This window comes from Tursiops truncatus, chromosome 14 (genome assembly GCF_011762595.2).
Source record: "Tursiops truncatus isolate mTurTru1 chromosome 14, mTurTru1.mat.Y, whole genome shotgun sequence".
Taxonomy (NCBI): Eukaryota; Metazoa; Chordata; class Mammalia; order Artiodactyla; family Delphinidae; genus Tursiops; species Tursiops truncatus.
This window is the reverse complement of record NC_047047.1, coordinates 4,068,975-4,082,222: the sequence shown is the minus strand read 5'-3', so window position 1 is coordinate 4,082,222 and position 13,248 is coordinate 4,068,975. Positions and strand designations below refer to the sequence as shown.

The following is a 13,248-nucleotide window of genomic DNA, read 5'->3' as shown; positions in this document are numbered from 1 at the left end:
GCTGGGGGCTCTCGTTTGCTGCCGAGGATGGTGGAGGGGGTGATGTGTTTTGTTTTGGCTTCATTTAGACCGTTTTACAGCACTTCGCGCCGTGTGTGCTTGAGGATGTGTCGGAATACAGGATTAGCTCTCTGAACTAGCTTTGTGAGGTGTCTGAGGCAAGATAGCAAGTTTTGAAAAATGAATAACACTTAAGTTTATCTTTAAACTGCAAATACAATATTTACATTTTTATATACCCAACAAAATAATTTATCAAAACACTACGAATTTGGAATTGTGATCATTTGGATTGACTTTCCCCCTATGCTCTGTATGAAAGAGGGTTTGTCGTGTAAGTTGAAATGTTACAAAATCAAGACGAGATTTCTTAGTATCTCAACAGAACAAACTGTTTTGATATATAAATGAAATCCATGAAGACAGCCTTTATCTTGCTGGTTTCTTACTACCTGTAACAACAGAATCACTGAAGCTCGTTTCACCTCTCCCCCAACTGCCCGGCATTAGTCCCCACTCGGGGACTGTGATAACTACATAACTTGTTTTCCCTGTTCTGTCTTTTTCCTGCCAGTTCATTCTCTATCCAGTTACAGGAATGATACTCTCATACACATGTGGCCACCAGCTCGGATCACTGACTTCAGGGGCTTCCTAGGACCAGTATGATAAAGCGTCAGCCCTCGAGTGGCATGTGGTTCCTCATTGTCGTTCCCCTCATCCACCTGGGTGGCAGCTTAGGGAAGCTGCTTTCCCTTCCCCCGTCACCTTCCTCCTGCCTTCTGCCTACTGAAATCCTCGGCAAACGTCAAGACCCAGTTCAACTATACCCAGTACGGTAGGCCTTCTCTTACTACCATCCAGCCCTGAAACAGTGGCCTCTCTGTGCAGGAGTCATCTGGCTTCGTGATATTCTGTGCACCCCTCGGCTAGGGCACTTAGCACACAGTGCTAACTGCTTTTCCCTCACCGGACTGAACTCGTGAGGGCAAGGGTTCTGTCTTGCTCTAGCGGCTTTTGGTGCCTGGCACCTGAAGAGCTGTCCAAATACGTTTGCCAAATTAAGTGGCTTCTGGTTACAGCAGCGTGCCCGTTTACCAGGCAAACTTGGCAGGGCCCTGCTCAGAGGTCCCTTGTGAGACATCAGTTTGGAATATTGGATGGATGTGAATGACTTGGAATGGGACTTATTCTAAAATAAATCCACAGTTAAAACTTCAGGTTGCTTTTGCCCATCGTCTAAACTAATGAGGTTTCTGTACGTGTTTATTACATTTTTAGTGGAAAAGAAGTACTGTAGGGTTTTATTTTTTTAACCCCTTACATGGAATGTGGAACAGGTGCCGCTTCTGCCATTGACTTCCTGTCTGTGGTAATCTGCACAAGCACACGCACACACACGCACAGTTACATATACATGCGCGCACACACACGCACAGTTACACATACATGCGCACACGCACACACACGCACAGTTACACATACATGCGCACACGCACACACACGCACAGTTACACATACATGCGCACACGCACACACACGCACAGTTACACATACATGCGCACACGCACACACACGCACAGTTACACATACATGCGCACACGCACACACACGCACACATATTGATGTGTATAATTAAAAGTCCACTTTATTTCATGGTCTTCACTGTTCTGTCGTTTGGGGTGATTTGTATGTTTCCTACCTGAAGGATTCTTAACAGATGTCTCCCTACACTTCCTAGGTGTGTCACTTGGAATTAGGCCTTTTGGGTACTTTCTGGGACATGAGATCGTTTAGTATTTGTTTGAATCTGAAATTTGAATTTGCAGTACAGTTAAGACTCTTTATGTTATGCAATTTTTTATGAATGAACTGAGACATCATGAATATAGTTTTGCATTCATATACACTCTTAGTTAACAAACTAGACAGTCTCTGATGATTTGATGTCTCTTTTCTCTCATAAAAACAACAGGATAATACTGTAAAGGTAAAAGTTTAATTGATTTAGGAAAATAAACTGAGTACTTCAGGAGAACCATTTCTATAACGTCTGTTGTTAGACTAATTATTCATCATCTTCCTCATTACGACACCCGACCAAGGATCACTTTGTTAGGTCAGTTCACCAATTTATCTAGAATTGACAGAACTTCATTTCTTTGAAAACAGTAGTTAATTTTGGCCTTTCACAGATTCAGATGAAGCTTTCTTTAATTAATCCAAATTGGGATGATATAGATTACATGTAAATCTGTTTACACTGTAAATCTTGCTTCATGTTCTAAGGAATTAATAGAAATTCAGTATTGTTTAAGTTGAGCTTTAAATTGTATTAAATGGTCGAATTGGATTTTTAGAGATGTTTTCACCTGGTACAGTCCAAAGCTTTCAAAGACAAAGCTTTGCAGTTTTTATGGGCCCATATTAAGAACAAGGAAACAAATTAAGTATTCTCAGAGATACATTCAAGATCTAGGAGTCTTAAACAGTATAAACCACTAACCAAACAAGAACATCCTTTAAACCAAACAAGAACATCCTTTAAAATTTTTAAAGTGTCTATATACTAGAACTGAAAGCTTGTCCCCATCCTAAATCCATGAGATAAATAGATATCTTTTAAGTGTCAAGCACATTGTTGACAAGAGTATTTTATTACAAGGCATGTAAAAATAATAGTAATAGCAAATACATTTGATTCCTTACTGCATGCAGCTACTTTTCATATATGTTCTCAATCCTTCCTATAAACTTATTTGAAGGATATTGTGCTTTATGTTAGAAAACTGTGGTCTCTCAGAGTCACCCAGTTAGTAATATCTCAAAACATTCATTTTATTTTGAAAATTCTCTGATTGCCTCAGTTTTACTTCAGACAGTGAAAGAACTACCCAGTTCCAGGAGCTGATTCTTCGTTACAACTGAACATTTCAATTCTGGAATCAAAGTGTGCCACATATGCAAACTAGGTAATATAATTAGCTAAGAAACAGGAAATTCCAAGAAATTTTGAAATAGGCTTAAAGTTGCGCACTTTGGAATGTTGAAGCACAGGCAGAAGATGAAGCCTGTGGTGACTGCAGGAAGGAATTTCACTTGGAAGCTATGTCTGTATGGTCACGACTCTCCAGGCAGCCAGGTGCCCCCTCCTTTAAGTACAGATCTGTTGCTCCTGCCTTTCACTGGGGACTCAGAACCAAAAGTCAGGCTGCTCTGCTAGGGCAGGCCAAGGGCAGGAAGCAGCAGGTCTCAGGAACAGCAGTTCTGGGGAGCACTTATCCCCCATTTCCATCTGGCTGTCTTTCTCTCTCACCCTCACCTGGTGTTTTCTCTTTCTGGCAGTCCCCCCGCTTCTCTCTGTGGAGAGGCTCCTCTGCTTTTTCTGCCCTCCCTATGGCCTGAGTCATAATTCCTGCCCTCTTGCTTGGCTATGGCTGTGGCTCACCACAGCTCTTCTGGATCAGCTGCCAGTGCTTCCTTGTAGCTTCAACTCTGCTGTGAATCCTCTCCCTTTTGCAGTGTTCCCGTTCTCAAGGGGTCACACTGATTAGCTCAGCTCATCTCTGCATGGGTCAGAGGCCACCATGTTTCGGTCTTTGTGTCAGGTATCTGACCCCGTTTGTTTGTATTTGGGGTAATTAAGAGTAGAGCCGTGTGGTATGAAACGTGGCCAGTGCCTTCTTAGTGGACAGGGAAACTTCCCATGGAAGATAGTGTGAAAGCTCTGTGGAACTGTGTGTATTGGCAAACACAACCTGTACTGTAATCTAAAGGGATTTCCTAATGTCAATGATACATAAGAAACACTGTGCAAGGCTCTCTGGGGGAAGTAATCCACTTTCCTATTACTGACCATAATACCCTCTGCTGTGTCATGCTAATGAAATTTTAACATGCAATAAAAGCAGCCACAAAATAAGTGGCATTCATTGGTCTCTTGTGATATGCCACACACTTCAAATACACTGTTAGTAATTCTTCCAAGAACTCTAAAGGATGGACACAAACATTCTTATTTTACAGAAGTGAAGGTTCAGAAAGCATTCCTATTTTACAGGTTCATAAGTTTAGTAAGTGGTCCAAGGTTACATTGCAGGTAAGAGTGCATACTCAGATCACTCTGATTCTGAAACCTACATTTCTTTACTGTATTATGCAATATATATATATATATAACTTTCAACAGTCAAATATATTTTAAAGAAATTAAGATGAGAAAAATAATCTACTATATTTACACAGATATCCACCTTTTCTGTTTTTCTTCCTTCACTTCTGAAATTTCAAAGAAACCCTGGTGTCATTTCCCTTCAGCCTAAAGAAATTTCTTTAGGATTTCTTTGTAGAGCAGGTCTACTGATGACAAAGTCTATATTTTCCTCCTTGAGAAATGGCTTTCTTTTCCCTTCATCCCTCAAAGATATTTTCACTGGAGGCAGAATTTTAGGTTGACAGGTCTTTTTCTGGGGCACTTTTAAGATACTGTTTAACTGTCTTCTGGCCTCAGTCATTTCTTTTTCTGTTTGTTTCTTTGCCATGACTTTTACTGTTGTGTACTTACTCAGGGTCCCCAACCTGAAAGTGGAAGCTGTCAGACCTCCTCTGCCCTCTACTCACACAGGGCTGCTCTGTCCCCAGCACGCCCTCAGTCCTCGAGCAGCCCCTCTGATCGAAGGTACACCCTGTGGTCATGAAAGGGGACCACCCAAGTCAGCATCTTTGCCAGCAACCCTTTTCCTCTACTTTGCGGTGATTGTGACAACATGCCCACAGCTCACAATGTCCACTCTGACTTGGGCAGTGGCCTCAGTCACTTCTGATGAGAGACTTGCCATCCGTGGAATTACTGTTCCCGTCCATCTAATGGGTCATCTCCACCGCCACACCCCCAGCTGCTTTCAAGACGTTGCCTGTGGTTTTCAGTAATTTTCTTATTACGTGTCTAGGCTGATTTCTTTGAGTGTGCCCTCTTTGGAGGTTGCTGAGTTTCTTGTATCTGTAAATTTGTCTTTCACCCAGTTTAAGAAGTTTGAAGGCATTATTTCTATAAATGTTCTCTCTGCACCAATATCTTTTCCCTCTGCTTTAGGGACTCCAGTGACACAAATGTGAGATCTTCTGATATTGTCCCACAAGTACCTGAGATTCTAGTCATTTTTCTTTTCAGTCTCTTTTCCTTCTGTGGTTCGGACTAGATAATTCTTACTGTTCTCTCTTCAAGTTTGTTGCTCTTTCCTCTCTCCTCCCTGTTCTGCTAGTGAGCCCATGTAAGGGAGTTTTTATTTCACATATTGTATTTTTCAACTCTAAAAGTTCAGCCTAGTTCTCTTTTTTATAGATACTACTTCTATTTTGAGAATTTCTATCTTTCTGTTCATTTCAGGAGTGTTCACCTTAGTTCATAGAAGCTGGTTCTAAAAGCTACTTCAAAGTCTGCCTGCTAACTCACATGTCTGGATGGTGTTTGTGTTGGCATCTACTGATCGCTTGGTCCTTTGAGAATTGGTCAGATTTTCATGGTTGTTGGTATATCAAGAAATTTTGGATTGTATCCTGGACATTTTGAATATTTTGTTGTCAGTCTCCGCATATTGTTAAAATCCTCTGGAGAATACTGATTTGTTGTTTGAATAGGCAACTGGCTGGCATGGTTCTGTCCTTTTCCTCTGTGATGGTAGCTGCATTGTCAATTCGGTTCTCTATGCTATTTGGGTCTGCCTGGGGCATCACTGCTCCGGGCTTGCTCTGGTACTTGGGTGGTTTTTATACTGTAATTCAGTTCTCAGAGCCTTTGCTATACGTCTCTGGGTGTTTTCTGCATGTGTGCAACGTGGAGAGTGAGCCCAATACTTGTACAGATTCAAACACAGAACTGGAGATTCTCTTGTCCAGCCCTCTCTCATCTGTGGGATTTTCTGCCGTGTACACCCTCTGGCTTCCACGGCCCCTTTTTCCCAGTTTCTCTGGGTAGAAAGATGGGGTTCCTTCAGAGTTTTGGTCTCCTGTGCTGTGGCAGAGTTCCCTGCAGCGGCACCAGTGCAGACCAGCAAGAGAAAAGGTGATTCCCCCACTCTTTGAGCAATTGGGTTTCTTTTTCTGATTCTTCTATCCTAAGAGTTGGATCATCTTTGGGATGTTAAACGTCCACTCCCCCATGGGGGTGGCAGTGCAGATCTATGTTTGAAGCTGGCTGTGAAGCAGGGCGAGGAGAATAAAAACATGAGTTCTCCCCATACTCTGGCTTGCAGAGCCCCTCTCCTGCTTCTCTAGCCAGCATGACGGCCTTCTCTAGGGATATTGTGCTCTTTGAACCTTTTTACACAGTTCCCAATTTGGCTTGCCTTGAGGCCAAATCCTGGATGAAAAAAATAGAAAAAACCCAGAAAACCCCTTGCAGCTGAGTTGATCTTTCATTAAGGTTTTACTTCCCTCCTTAATCCACTTGCTGTTGTTTACTTTCCAAACTCCTGTTGTTTGCCATTTTGTCTAGTCTTAGTTGTGATTGGAGGGTGATCAGAGGGTGATTGGAGAGGTGATAGAAGGGCTCCTTTTCCCCGGACCACCTCTTACGAATGTTTATACCCCAGCACTTGCCACAGCACGACCGCGTGATAGTGCAATAAATGAAGTGAACGAAAGTGTAACATGTGAGGCTCACCAGTTATCTAGCAAACTCTGGGAGGACAGGGATGGCCGACGTTTGGCTCAAAGCCTTTCACTCTCACTTCCCGCACTGAGAGCTGATCAGTGCTTTACTGCCCTGTGCCTTGAGGAGCCTGAGTACAGCCACAGCATACTTCCTCACCAGCAAGCCTGGCAGCCACTGCCAGATGGATGGCATTGGCCTGTGAGGTGGAAGCCTGCCTTTTGTTTCTGTCTTCAAAACCGAGTTATTCACGCGGAAATGTAAGCCTTCTTTTCTCATTTAACTGCGGTGGTTCCTCTCCTCGATTTTCCATCCTCCCATTCTCTTTTCTCTTAAAGATTCCAGTTGATTGATATATTTCTTCCTCTGCCAGGTGGCTTGTTGAGAAAAATCGTTCTTTGCTTTCTTATAAAGTTTCTGTATTTTTGTAAAAAACTGTAATTTCATGAATGTGTTTCAGTGAGCTTTCCCTCATTTACACACGTAGGAATTTATTTTTGTGTTTGAGCCTTTGGGAAATGATGAATTTGTTTAAGAGATCGGTAATTATCCCACTCAAAAATGCACATTAGAATTCTTCTTTATTTGATCACTGTATGTCACTAAATCCACAATTTATTTATCACCAGCTGCATCCATTAATTCAGACTTACTGGTCCTTGACTAAGAGACCGCTATAGCTTCTCATTTTAAATCTTTCTAGGAACAAATATTAATAGAAAGCAGTAAGCCTTAAATATATCTGATCTTAAATCTCAGTCTGTACAAACCCTTTTTTTTTTCCGCTTTGCTTGTCGTTTTTATTACCTTAAGACTATTTTCCAGTAGAGTCACAATCTAAATAGAAGTGTACTTTTTTGTTAGGAGATTGGGGGGACCATTACCAGCTTCTAAGGGATCACTGTGGTATAAACACTATCTTGGCAGTAATTAAGAGGCAGCATTTGTGAATATGAATGCCTTTTTATGTCCTTGTCCTTTTGGTGTGAACACCTATGTGTGACCTATCTGGGAACTTTCTCAAGAGGAGTCTTTATAGAACGTTAGGTGTTCCCACTTCTAACATGGATAATCTGGTTAGAAAAATGAGCTCCCAGAGTATATTAAGCACATATGTGGTGTAAATACCAAGTGCTTGTTGATAGAAGTTCGGCATCATTGAGTCCAAAGTCGTCTGGTGAGGCTTCCTTTTAAAGAGAACTCAGGACCACAGCCTGGGATTCCGTCCAGCAGTGCTGGGGCTGAAATTAGAAAACTGCAGAGAGAAACTTACTGTGTGACAGTCTGCTGCGTTCACAATCTAAGTGTGCCTTTCTCTTGTCCTTTTCTCCGGGGTCTGCAGTTTACCGTGGCTTCTGGGCGGTCCTGATGCTTCTTGGGGTAGTTTCTGTGGTGACTGCGAGCTTTTTGATCATCTGCGCAGCCCCCTTCGCCAGCCATCTTCTCTATAAAGCCGGGGGAGGCTCCTACATCGCCGCAGGTACGTCCATTGTGAAGGGTATGATTTCCAGCTGTGGTTTTCCCCCATATCTTCATATTTTCCACTTCTAGTTTCAGGGGTGAGGCTTCTAGTAGTAATAATATGTTAATATTCATGTACAATATTTCCTGAGTGCTACCTATATGTCACACGCTTTTCCAGGGACTTCCCATTTTCCATTTGCTCATTGTATCCACATTATATGAATGAAGACAGTAGACAGGAAAGCTCTGCTGTAAGAGCCCTTTAATCTCTCTTATCCTGTTAATTTTCTACCTGTAAAAGGGGGTTATAACACGTCTCTCTGTAACATCTGGGCGTAGGTGAAGCTTTTTGTGTGCTCTTAAGAAGATAGCCCCATTATGATATTACAAACCCTCATGATTTGTTTATTGTAGGTACAAAGCATCTTTTTCTATATCGTCATCCTTCCATTTTAATTGTGCTTCATGTGCATTATCTAAACACCTTCTCTTCTTTGTAAAACCTGTATCTTTTTTAGTCAGCTTTCTAACTAGTCTAATTCCTGCTAAAAGGATCATAGTACAAATAGAAAAATAATTGAATAGGTGAGTCTTGTGAATTTTAAGACTTTTAAATTTAATTAGGAAATAAAAGCCAGAGCACTAACCTGAAAACATAAGCACAAGGATTTTTGTAACATAAACGTTCTGGGAATTTAGACAAACTACACTACGACTAAGACCAAACTGTACCTGAGTTGGGTCTATTGCAGCATCCCATAAAAGGGACCAGTTGTCTCACCTGGGATTGTAGTGACCGTGAAGGAAAGGGACAGAGTGGGGAGCTCTACTGTCTTTCTAATCACTGCAAAGATGGCTCATGCTGTTGCCCAAAATCATGTAATCAATAATCAATTAACAAATAGTTCCTTTAAACACTATTTTTGCATAATATTGCGCTTAATTTTTTTGCAGAGGGAATAAAAGAATAATCACATAAATGCTCTGCTCAGAGAGCTTAAAAACACAAAACAGGGCTTCCCTGGTGGCGCAGTGGTTGAGAGTCCGCCTGCCAATGCAGGGGACACGGGTTCGTGCCCCGGTGCGGGAAGATCCCACATGCCGCAGAGCGGCTGGGCCCGTGAGCCATGGCCGCTGAGCCTGCGCGTCCGGAGGCTGTTGCTCCGCAACGGGAGAGGCCACAGCAGTGAGAAGCCCGCGTACAGCAAAAAAACAAACAAAAAAAACAAAAAAAAACCCCCACAAAACAATAACACTGTGGGAACCAGGGCCCTCTATTTAACTTATTCTGTCTTTATTTTTGTCTTTTATTTAAAACTCTTTTCTTCACTGAGTTTTCAAGGACCCAGATTTAGCCATTTGAGCTCATAATTAAAGAAATAACTTTAACAATTGAGATATAATTCACATACTACAAAATTTACCATTTGAAAGTATATAATGCAGTGTTTTTTGATATATTCCCAGAGTTGGGCAAGGATTACCACTGTCTGATTCCAGAATATTTTTATCACGCCACAAAGAAACCTCATGCTCTGCTCCTGCACGCCTCCCAGTCCTGAGAGCCACAGACCTGCTTTCTGTCTCTGTGGGTTTCCTGTTCTGGACATTTCATGTATATGGAGTCACACAATACATGGCCTTTTGTGTCTGGCTTCTTTCACTTAGATCTCGTAATTGATAATCTCTCTTCTTTACTTCATAATTCCATAAGACCAAACCCCTTATATGCCTTAAAACTGAGCATCTTCTTCACCAAATATTTCTTCTCCCCCAAATCACATTCTACTCTCGGTTTATCCAAAGGTCTAGTTAAGGTGTATATTTTTGAATGGTCTTCCCAGAAACAATAGCACTCTACTAAAATGTGTAAATATTAGTTTCTTCTTCTTCTTTGCTTTTTAATCTTTTAAAATCTTTGTCAATAAAGGGAATATGTACTAGCAGTAATTTAGTACTAACATTATGGGCAACATAATTGTTTTAAACTCAGAAATGCTCTGATCCTGAGTTTGGTCTTATTAGAGAATTGTGTGTTTCTGTATGTGTGTGTGTGTGTGTGTGTGTGTGTAGTGCTTTTGAAAAAAATTGTTGGTCATTTTTTCCATTTTATACTTGTTTTGAGAAAGTAGCAGATCTACATAATTATTTTGGCTGAGGACTCTGAAGGGAGATTAAGCGTCTGACTTGCACCCATGTGCCTCTGACCACTGGATTCCCTTTTTCCAGTGACTCTTTGGCTGCAGTGGGTGTGGGTCTGAAGTCCTCTCGGCTCAGGTCTTTATGCAGAAACGCCTTGGGAGGGGTCCACCGTGTTCTGGGAGCCCATCCTGAAAGCCACTCAACCAGACGATTACGAGGATACTTCTTTTTAAATCTGACTTTTAATTTCCTTCATGGCACTATTCTTTATTGTTTTTATAGGACTGTTTATTTCCCAAGAACAGAGAGATATCCTGTTGGATGAGATTAAAAAATTACTGTTTATTTTTTATCAGTTTGGGCAGTAAAAGTGGTGTTCTCAGGAATAACTAAAATTTACTGTCAGGTAGCAATTTCTACCACGAGACACATCTTTTAAAGCAGTTATGGGGCAAATAAATCATCCTCAGATCTGAGTGTTATTGACAGAAGAATTTTCAAAACCTTCCAATTGTCTATTATTAACATCCCCAGATTTGTTAATAGGCAGCTAATCCTTTCAGATGTGGAGATGGAAACTTACATACTATTCTGTATGGACACTAGGAAAATATGTGCTAAACACTAGGTTTTTGGGGCAGGCAGCCAAGAGTTTTCTGTACTACGTTTAACATGGAACTGTGCGTGTAGTCTTTCACTGAGTTAGACTGGATTGAATTTGTCATGCTTTCTTTGGTTAGATGTTATGTTTTCAAAGCGAAGACCTCTCTTTCCATGGAACTAGTATTCCAAAATCTCCCCCTTTTAGGGCTTGCCTTGTCATTCCCTGCCTCACGGTCTTCCTTTGCCAGCACTCTGTGCTCAGCCGGCAGCTGGGAACAGGTGCAGCCTGGGCCCACAGTTTCTGTGACTACTTTATCAGTGCCACAAACAAGGCTGGACACTCTCTCTTTATTTGGACAGATGGCCTTAACAGAGGGCAGAACCAAATTCCAAGTGGCCATTGCTGGGTGTGTGCACACAGAAAGACTCTTTGGCATCAGCAAGAAGACTATTTTGGGGCATTCCACACATGGCCGTGGCATGCTGATGTCACAGCTGTCCGTGTGAGCAAGGGGTGGGGTCCGTGTTTTTCGTCTTGTTCTGTCAGTGGCTCAAAGGTCTGAAGGCCATATGTTGCCACTCCCTGCACTTGGGCAGATGCCTCCTCAGCTCGGGCCATGTGTCCCCCACGGGAGGTCGGTTCTGGACCAAGCACACGGTAATTGTCAGGACGTTATGACACCCGCGTGTGTTTCAGTGAGTCTCATCCCAATGCCTAAACAGTTGCTGAATTTTCTTTCAACGTGGACTCCAGGAGTACTCAGATGCAAAGGGCCGACTCGTGTTTTCTCCTAACCCTGTGATATTGGATGTGTTAGGAAAGATGCAAGGAGGCGTGACATTACAAAACATTTGAATTATGTGGAGAAGATTACTGTACAGCTGCATATTCCTAATGCCTGGGCAAAGCGACATCCATACAGGAATTGCTACATGGGAGTAAGATCCCTGCGTACACAAGTGAGAATGAGGACGGGGTCTGGATGTTCTGGGACACTGATATTGGGTGAAAAGACATAAAAAAGCTAGATGTTAGTATTTTACCAGCATATCAGGGTAGAAAGATTCTTCTTCCATAATTGAAATCCCCTTTACCTGAATGACAACCTGGGGTTACATTTTTCTGCTGGATGGAGAGCTAGACAGAGTCTCACCTGAGTAGAGGGGCCTGGGAAGCTTCTGGATCTTGGCTAAATTCCTTGTTAGAGTCTCACGTTGGGGAGACTACACAGATGTCTTGTAAGTCGGAGGAACATGGAAGCCCACGCTCCAGGCCCAGGGTGTGTTAGCCGAAGGAAAGGACACCTTTGCTGTGTAATTAGTCCTTTGGAAGGTTGATGGAGGTAAAGTTGTGGCCTGACTCCTGCCCCATTCTGTGACCACAGGGTATGTTTCTTGCCCAGACAGCTGTTTCACCAGCTGTCTCCCCAACCAAGCTGCCGTTGGTCACCAGGAATGTGAGCGGTGTGAGCCGGGGTGAGTTGTATAAACCCTCTGCCAGGTGGGACAGACAGCCTGAGCACGTCCTTATGGGGCTCCAACCTGCTCCCCTCTGGTCTGGAGGACAGTGCTTTCTAAGAGTGTAGGGATATGAACCCCCTTCAAAACACACTATAGGGAAGGTAAGGGGATACGAAGGGGATATAACATTCTTACATGTAGAGGGCAAAACTGACTCAGAAGTAAACTGGGTTTGCGGTTTGTTTTTTTGTTTCTTTAAAAAAGATCCGTGGAGTTTGTATAGCTCATGGTAAACATGACTCATTTCTACCTGAGATAAGATAGATGCGATGGATGCATAATACAAGAGACTTTTTTGCCTTCATCCTAGAAAAAATAGCTCACAAAAGCCAAGGGACTTGTTTCAGACGCTCATTTTCCTTCGGCTGCTACTGAACACGTGGCTCACAGGAGGCACTGAGGGTCGTGTCTTGCTCCTCACGTCTCCCTCCAGACAAAGCAGAACACGGCGGCAGTCAGGGCAGGAGAAGAGTATGTGGAGGAAACAGCCCCAAAGCAGGAAGGGATTAGGGGAGAGCTGCTGACAGCCTAGAGGCAGGCATTCTAAACTTACGGGAAGCACACTCATCTCCCCGCTTACACCTGCTGTCCCCATGTCTGTATGCTGAACAATCAGCCTGTAAACAGCTGCTGATCCCCGAGAGGCAAAGGGGGCCTCCTGTGTGAGGGGAACGGGCCAGGAGGGCCAGTGAGTGCTTGCCAGCTTTGCTAAAGCTTCCGTCTTTCTTAGCACGCAAGAAGTAGGCTCTCAGGGGAAAATCAAAAGCATCACTTCCCAGTGCGGAACTGAGTATTTCACCACAGTCCAGGACTTCGGCATTTTATTCAGAGCTCTGGTTTGTTGGAGGTGGGTGGGGGAAAGAAATAGT

The 13,248-nt window shown here is 42.8% G+C and overlaps 1 protein-coding gene across 2 annotated transcripts in view; it reads left to right on the top strand.

Moving 5' to 3' along the window:
* TMEM182 (transmembrane protein 182) overlaps positions 1-13,248 on the top strand; it is a 50,605-nt gene that overhangs the window by 23,721 nt on the left and 13,636 nt on the right. Inside the window, exon 4 of one of the 2 annotated variants that reach the window (XM_004314269.4) lies at positions 7,992-8,129. The exons of the other annotated variant lie outside the window; for it this stretch is intronic. Coding sequence (XP_004314317.1) covers positions 7,992-8,129 — 138 coding nt within the window. The remainder of the gene's footprint in view (positions 1-7,991; positions 8,130-13,248) is intronic. 2 annotated transcript variants of the gene reach the window in all.